At 33.9% G+C, this 8322-nt stretch overlaps 1 protein-coding gene and 1 long non-coding RNA gene across 2 annotated transcripts; one reads left to right on the top strand and one right to left on the bottom strand.

Moving 5' to 3' along the window:
* The first annotated feature begins 475 nt into the window (after positions 1 to 475).
* Positions 476 to 2402, top strand: LOC127261113 (GDSL esterase/lipase At4g01130-like). The gene is made up of 5 exons (XM_051289312.1): positions 476 to 950; positions 1034 to 1246; positions 1416 to 1570; positions 1651 to 1921; positions 2036 to 2402. Exons 1-5 carry the CDS (start codon positions 707 to 709, stop codon positions 2302 to 2304), a joined length of 1152 nt encoding a protein of 383 aa, XP_051145269.1. The 5' UTR covers positions 476 to 706; the 3' UTR covers positions 2305 to 2402.
* Positions 2403 to 6573: 4171 nt separating this feature from the next.
* On the bottom strand, positions 6574 to 7162 carry LOC127260516 (uncharacterized). The gene is made up of 3 exons (XR_007840737.1): positions 7045 to 7162; positions 6773 to 6846; positions 6574 to 6682 (listed from the first exon to the last, which is right to left on the bottom strand). It is a non-coding gene; the product is annotated as an uncharacterized LOC127260516 (long non-coding RNA).
* Positions 7163 to 8322: the final 1160 nt, after the last annotated feature.

Raw genomic sequence — 8322 nt, 5'->3', positions numbered from 1 at the left:
AAAATATTTTATTATGAAATTAACCAAAATAAAAAAATAAACAAATTATTAAGAGACAAAGTAAACAATAAAATAATAAATCATAACTTATTATAATCTAACTTAATAAATTTTATCATTTTTAGTATCATATTACTAATCAAATTTTATAAAAATAACTTCGAACTTCAAAATTTAACTCAATCAACTAACAATTGTATACACAGGATAGAACATCGATCGACTAAACGAATCGAATACGAACAACAACGAGCGCAAAATCTTCATAATAACATCCAATCAAAAAATAAAAATAAAATAAAATAATTAAAATAAAAAGATGGAACCGTTTAGTTATTACCATATCGGTTCCCTGTTCATTTCACTCATTAACTATTTCCGGACTCTTGCAATTAAATTCCACCTACACCTTAACTAACGCCACCTCTTCATAGTATCGGTTTCGCCTGTCCTTGTCGTCGTCGTCGTCGTCGAGCTTTCGATTCTGTCAGCTTATGTCATACTTCCTGCAACCTCAACCAACCTCAACAGTCCATTAATGGAGTAGTTACATTGTCCTAAATTCCTCTGTTCAACTGTCTGCATTTATTCCGGCGAGCGACCTTAGTGACGCTCGACGGCTACCTTACATCGTCTATATAAACGTTTGCGCCGTAGCATTTCGTGTAAATATCGTAGAGTTTGGATACATCATTCTTACCGAAAAATGAGTCGCGAAAATGCTGTCGCGGCGCCGGTCTCGATTCTTCTGATGCTTCTATTGGCGACGGTGGTTCCCGAGAGCCACGGAAAGTGCGCGTTCGAAGCTATTTTTAATTTCGGCGACTCGAATTCCGATACTGGCGGATTCGCCGCCGCCTTCCCTTCCATTCCCCCGCCCCACGGCATGACATTCTTCGGGACACCCGCGGGTCGATACACTGACGGGAGGCTCCCGATCGATTTCCTCGGTAAGTTTCTCGACTCTCACTCGAAATGCAGCTATTGACGTGTGTATACTGATCAGTCAAGATGAATTCAACAAAAATTGCAGCGCAAGCGCTCGGGTTGCCGTTCGTCTGCCCTTACTTGCAATCGATCGGGTCTAACTTCAAGCACGGCGCCAACTTCGCGACGTCGGCTTCTCCCGTTCTCCAGCCTGACATGTCGGTTTTCGCCTCCACCGTAAGCCCGAGCCCGTTCTACTTGCGCGTGCAGATCAACCAAATGAAAGAGTTCAAGAACAAAGTCGAATGCAAGCCCCGCGGTAACGAATATCGACCGATCCACTTATCGATTTTTTTAGATGATCTGAATAATAACTCATCTAAAAATTTAAGCTATTAGGGATATAAATTATTATTATTTTTTATTTACATACGAGAGTCAGCCAACAGATTTAGTTACTGTCGTCTAACGTTTTTCTTTTTCGTCAGCGTCGAATCTTCCGAATCCGAAGATCTTTGGGAGAGCGCTCTACACAATCAACATTGGCCACAACGATGTAGTCCACAAGTTCGCCTCCGACGGCCCGGGCGGAGTCAAGCAAATCGAGCCACAATTAACTTCGGAGATCGCCAACGCCGTCAAGGTCCTCATCGTCAACATCCATAGCTAATCTATTTGCATAAACCTCATCGAATCGAATCTAATTTTCATCGATAAACGCAGGAGCTCTATTCGATCGGAGGGCGGACATTTTTTGTCCAAAATCTCAACCCGATGGGATGTTATGCCGCGTCGTTGGCGTTGATCAACCACGATCCGTCCGACGTTGACAAAGCCGGATGCATGGTTTCGCTCAACAACGCCGTTCAAGAGTTCAACTCGGCGCTCAAGGACACGCTCGAGCAGACGAGGCAGGAGCTCAAAGACGCGAACATCATATACGTTGACACCCATTCCGTGCTTCTAGAACTCTACCAGAACCCGACGTCGCACGGTTCGGGATCTTACAAACTATCCAAATACGAAACATCGGAAAAAAAAAAAAAAAAATCAAGAAACAGGGCATGTTAGAACAAGAACTAAGTTTTACCAGTAAAATTTTTCGCAGGATTCAAGCATGGGATCACGGCGTGCTGTGGATACGGAGGCGGACCGACTAACTTCCACCCCGACGTGTTCTGCGGAGACAGCAAGGAGATCGACGGGAAGACGGTGAGTGCAACCGCATGCGGAGATCCTGAAAAGTACGTGAGCTGGGATGGAATCCATTTCTCGGAAGCGGCTAATAAGATTGTCGCGGACACTGTCGTCGCCGGGACCAATTTTGATCCTCCGTTTAACCTTAATCAGTATTGCGAAATTCAGCCCATCGGCTGAAACGCGATAGTAATTTATTGTTTAGTAGAAATAATCGGCAACTTCATGTATGTATGTATGAATGATTGCTGAGCTATAAAATGAAATGTTTTGTTTTACTTTTCGAGCATACTCTGAATACGTTTTTCGAACAATTACGATGGACATATGCGTAAGAAGAAATCAGAAAATGCAGCAAAGTGGTGCGATCGAATCACAAGTTTTCGTGTGGAGAGTCTACCCCCAGGATTGCATCTTTAATAGTGATCATTGTTCGCAGATCCGCCGTGGCCATTCTAAATAGTCTCGGCGTATCGTATCTATAGCCATGGGTAGGGGTAGATCCGATCTAGACCCTATCTATTTTTTTTTTTTTTTCTATTTTAGGTAGGGTCCAATTATTTGGATATTAGGTAGAATATGGGTCGGATCTTTAATAAAATTTTGAGGGCTAGGTAGGGTCCAGGCCTCGACTCCAGGGTTTGATAGTAGACCCTATCTAACCCCAACCCGAACTTAAATCCGATTAATTAAAATAATAAATTTTAGTATTATTTTTCCTATTTTTATTATCTATGTTCAATTTTCTTTTTAGTGTTGGTGGCGGTGGTGGTGACGGATGCATCAAATCGGTATTGGTGAATATTTATATTTGTTGTATATATATTTTTTATTTATTTTTTAAAAATAAATAGATATTTTTAATTAAATCCGTCGAGTCAAGTTAGTATTGAAATTTTTTGAATTTGACGGGTTTGACGGGTACATCATCACGGGTAAGATTCGAATATATACAGATTCGGGTATATTAGGATTTGGCCAGTAATATACATTTGGGTAGGATCTTGAATTCACCTGTATTTAACCCATGTCCAACCCATTATCATCCATATTTATCAATGTAATACTAAGTGATTAATTTATTATTAATATAAATCATAAATATGTTAATAACTTCATAATTAGTATAAAGTTTACAAAAATTAATTGAATTGCTTTTTATATATATAGAATTAAAAATAAAATATTTATTAAATTCATAAATTTAAGAATTCCCAATAAATATCCATTCATATACTGATAAATTTATAATTATAATAATAACTCACTTAGCCAAAGCCTATTTACCTTTTTTTTAAAAATAAAAATAAAATCAGTGCAATTCTCCTCACAAAACATAGATTCCATGGTGACATGAGTTGGTTTTTCAACGAAATTTTTTCTCTCTGGAAACCTTAAGTTACATATTCTATACGTCCGGCGGGAAGACCTTTCCCTATTCTGTAGTTGTTTTTCATATCAGGTTTACCGAGTCGAAACGAGAAGCTCCGTTCCGATTCCAACTCGGCCGATACGGCGAACCGTGATAGTGATGCATCATTTCGTTTGAAAAATTGGCATTTGTCGTGAAACGACAATATTTGTAACCGTTCTTCAATTACATTTGAGGCAGGCAACGGACCCTCCGAGTCACGGGTTTTTTCAAAAAGTGGCCTAAGAAGTGATTTAAATATAGTAACTTTTAGTAATTAAGTCAATATAAGCATTATTTACATATATATATATATATTAAGTGAAAATCACATATTTTTAAGGTTGATATTTTTAAGTTGGAATATGGACAATGTTTTGTGATATTTTCATATCGGGAGGGATTGCCTAGCCCTAGTAACAATCGTCTATTTCATCTTCAATCTACACACCGTTATGAGCATATTTGGAATGATAAATTAATTGATCATAAGTTTAGTCTTGTTTGTCTGGAAAGATATTGAACTAGTATATCTAAATTATGTCATCCTAGGGTCCTTGAGCTATGAAATCGTATTGGATTTTATGAAGTATATAGGGTTGGACATGTTAGACATAATTCTGGTCTTTTGATAGCAGTAGTTGATCGATGACGTCCTGAAACACATACATTCTATTTCACATTCGGCGAGACAACAGTTACAATAGAAAATGTTGCCATGATATATCAGTTACTCATTGATGGTAAACCTATTGTCAGTGATGCCACAGACCATAGAGTACTCTTCAAAGATTTGTATGGATTTGTTACAATTGTCTCTTAACCCAGAATATTTCAAGCATGGACCGTGGATTTTGCACTCTACTTTAGAAGATCATTTGAAGAGTGATGAGTTTCAAATTGATAATGATAGCCCTGAAGAAAAAGGAGAGTGCACGTAGATTTATGTTACTGATGATTATGGGTAGCATATTTTCGAATTCAGATGGTAGTAGGGTCAGATTGATTTACTTGTCATATATGCAAAAACTGACATTTTTGAAAAGTATAGTTGAGGAAGCGTTTGTCTTGAATGTCTATATCATAATCTTTGTTTAGCGGTTATTGGAGTAAAAATAAAAAAGCTTAGTGCCCCTCTCACATCGTTACAGATATATATTTATAAATTGGAATCTTAAATTTATTTAATAATACTATTTTTTTGTTTATGTATTTTTTTTTTAGATTTGAGCATGGTCTCAATTAAATATATTAGCTCATCGAATTAAATCAATAAACTCTATTGATGTCAATCCTCAAATGCTTTCTAATGGTGTAATGCTTTTTGTTGCGTCTTACGGAGTTAAGTATTGTAATTTATAGAAATATGATAGTTCTTAATTAAAATATTTCTTATTTTTAAATATGATCTATAATTTGTTATTATAGATGGGCTCGGGGTAAAAATGATTTTACTCCGACTGTTCATGGTTGTGTGGCTACTATATGTGATATTCTTGATCATGAAGGAAATGAAAAGGTATTTTAATTAAATTTCAATAGTTATATAATTTTTATGCTATAATTTTTTAATATAAATATATTATATTTTTTGTGCAGTTTAATTCGCGGCCTACAAGCCAGTTTACCACATTCTTTTCCTTCAACTTTATTCTGTTACCAAGGATCTTTGTTATATGAACGATGTATTGTATATCATTTCATAAATAGAGTACTTCAGCAACTACACTTAGTTCACATATTCCAGATAACCCATCAGTGATATAGAATAGGAATACTCATAGTTCTTATCAAGTATCCGACACAAAAAATTGGTTGAAAACTTATCATATATATATATTCAACAATGGAATCAACCTAATTTAGTGAATGGGCAGTCGACCTTGCATGATATATCTCATACTCCAGAATATTTGCAATGATTTAGAACACATTCGAGATGGTTTATCAACAATCCGGAGTTGCGTACACAAGCCGGTTATCCAACTGGTCTACTATTTTAAAATTATTTTGCGGTATTTGATTTCTCTTATTCCTCATATATTTTAATTCATCCTTATTATTTATTCATTGTGCACATGCTATTTGGTGTAGGTAGGCGTTGTACACAGGTAGGAGACCTTAATATTATACAAAATGTCATTGATGTTGCAGATGATCAAGCTAATTGGATAGTTGAGTCGTACGAAACTATTTTTGTACATGGTGATCAGTCCTGAGTTGTATATTACTATTCATTCTATTGATGTACATGAGACTAGTGGCATATATGAAAGTTCACCGTCACTAGCTTTAGGAGCAGATAATATGGAGTCACAGGAATAAGAGGTCTTTCTTAATTCTCCCGTTTGGTCGAATATTGGTGAATTTTTTCATTCTATAAGTCAATCATCCTAGTTCGAAGCTCAACGAATTCTTTGTAGAAGTACTCGCCAAAGTCATCCTCCAAATTGTGGCATTGATGGTCACAAAGGACATCGATGATGTAAGTATAATTTTATTGATTAGGTTATTTGAAAATATTTAATTAATTCATAAATTAGTTGTTATTTTTATAATATATTATTTTAAATATATCGGCATATGATTGTAATAATAAAAGATTATTATATGTATTTTGTTTATATATGATTTCATAGAATATTTAATTCGTTATAATAAAGTGTACTACATTTGAACTTTCAGGTAGTTCAATGACTGCAGCACCATCTATTTGGCTGAAGCTTTTTATATCAGTTGTGGTATTGCTCTGTGGTGCTTACATGTTGATATTATTGATGAAAAAGTTTTTCGTTTTCTGCATTACTGCTCTATAGTTTTTGAATTTTGTAAGCAGTTTATGTATTGAGCAAATGATCTTAGGTGTATTATTGCGTTTGACTTATTGTTGATGGAAACTAAGAACAACTAATTAGTATTTTTTTTTTTTGTTGTTGATGTATGCTTTGTAAACGAAGATGTATTACTGCATTATTGTTGATGCATGCCTTGAAAACGAAGTCCTTCATAGATGATGGAAACAAACAAAAATATGTTTAATATAATCCCGACAGGAGTTAAAATTGAAGAAATTCATTCCACAAAAAAAAAAAATAAAATAAAATAAAAAGAGTTGAAGGCATGTGGTCTTGTTTGCTTGGTTATGCCCTGTAAAATTAAAAACCAAGAATTATTATTTACAGTTAATTATGCAAATTATAAACCAATGAAACTTTGTAATTTAAAATTCTTAGATACCTCTATGTTTGTTTCTGCTTCAATAAAATTCATACTTGAATCCTTATATTGCAATAAAGTCACTTGAATCCTACCTGTTTCATTTTGAATTCGTTAGACAAATAAAAGATATTCTAACTATAATAGATTAAACTTTTTTCAAATGAGAAAATATCCATTAAAAAAATAATAAAATCAGCTACAATAAATAAAATAGTTGATATATATATATATTCATTACTATCCAATCAAAATAAATTTTTTTTTTTAAAAAGTCATAAATATATTTTTACCTTACTTTGCATGTGCTTGTCGCCTTGCTTGTTTCTGGCCACAATCCATTTCATTTCGAATACGTATGGTGCGATCACGTAATCTTCTCTTAAATTTTATCTAAAAATCTTATCCACGTGCAACCCCATTAAATTTTTTTAATAAATAAATAAATTATATAATATATTAATTTAATTTTTCATCTAAACCCTAATCTCTCAAATATTTTATTGTCAATTTCTTACTACTCATGAGACTGGCGACTAAAAAGTGGAAGGGAGCCGTGAAGATCGAAAATTTGGCCATTTGTTTTGGGTAACGATTTGGTCGACTTCTTTAATCTTTCCAATTTGGATTGCAATTGAGGTTGTCAATTTGGGTTTATTTAATCTTCTTCGGTGAGTTTTCTTCAATCCTTTTTTTTTTTTGGCTTGAAGTTGTTTTGTTTTAAACTTTTGATTTATGTAGTGCTCTATTTGAAATATATATATTTATTTATGTAGATTTTTAACTTGAAATTGGTTTAAAGGATGGAGAGATATTTTAAAAGAAATTTTTTTGAAGAGAATAGTGTTGATTTAAGATATGATATTTCTACAAGTGCAACTAGTAGTATTTCTTAATCAATTCATATTACTTCAGCTACTAAAGATTTTGTTGATATGGATAGTCTCCCTTCAGATCCTACAGAAAGAAAAACTATATTTGAATACAACCTAACCAAGTTGATAAATTTAAAAGTACTTACTTATTAAAGGATTTTTGTCAACCGTAACGTCATGACTTCCCTAAGAAAATGATTGTAGGTAAATTGCGCCGTTTAAATCCAGGTTGGTTTGATCAATATGCTAATGGTTAGAAGATAGTGTTAAAGAAGATAAAACATATTGTTATGTTGCTATTTGTTTAGAGATCAAATTAGTAGTAAAGGTGGTGGTAGAGCTTATGTGAATAAAAAGTTTTGTGCTTAGAATAAAAAAAAGAAAGATTGGATGCCCATGTTGGTGTTTTTAATAGTGCTCATAATATATCATTAAAGAAGTGCAATGATTTAATGAGACAAGGACAATCTATTGCAATTGCTCTTTATAGGCAATCAGATATAATGAGAAATTAATATCGAATTCAGCTTTGTGCTTGAATTGATTCTTATAGATTTTTGTTGTACCAAGAGTTGTCTTTTCGTGGTCATGTTGAAAATGAGAATTCTTTAAATAGAAGAAATTTTTTGGAACTACTTAAATATACTGATGATCAAAATTTGACTGTTCGTAATGTTGTTTTGGGGAATTCTAAAA

Source organism: Andrographis paniculata, unplaced genomic scaffold (genome assembly GCF_009805555.1).
Source record: "Andrographis paniculata isolate CXL003 unplaced genomic scaffold, ASM980555v1 Contig62END, whole genome shotgun sequence".
NCBI classification, from domain to species: domain Eukaryota; kingdom Viridiplantae; phylum Streptophyta; class Magnoliopsida; order Lamiales; family Acanthaceae; genus Andrographis; species Andrographis paniculata.
This window is presented reverse-complemented; position numbering and strand designations above follow the sequence as displayed.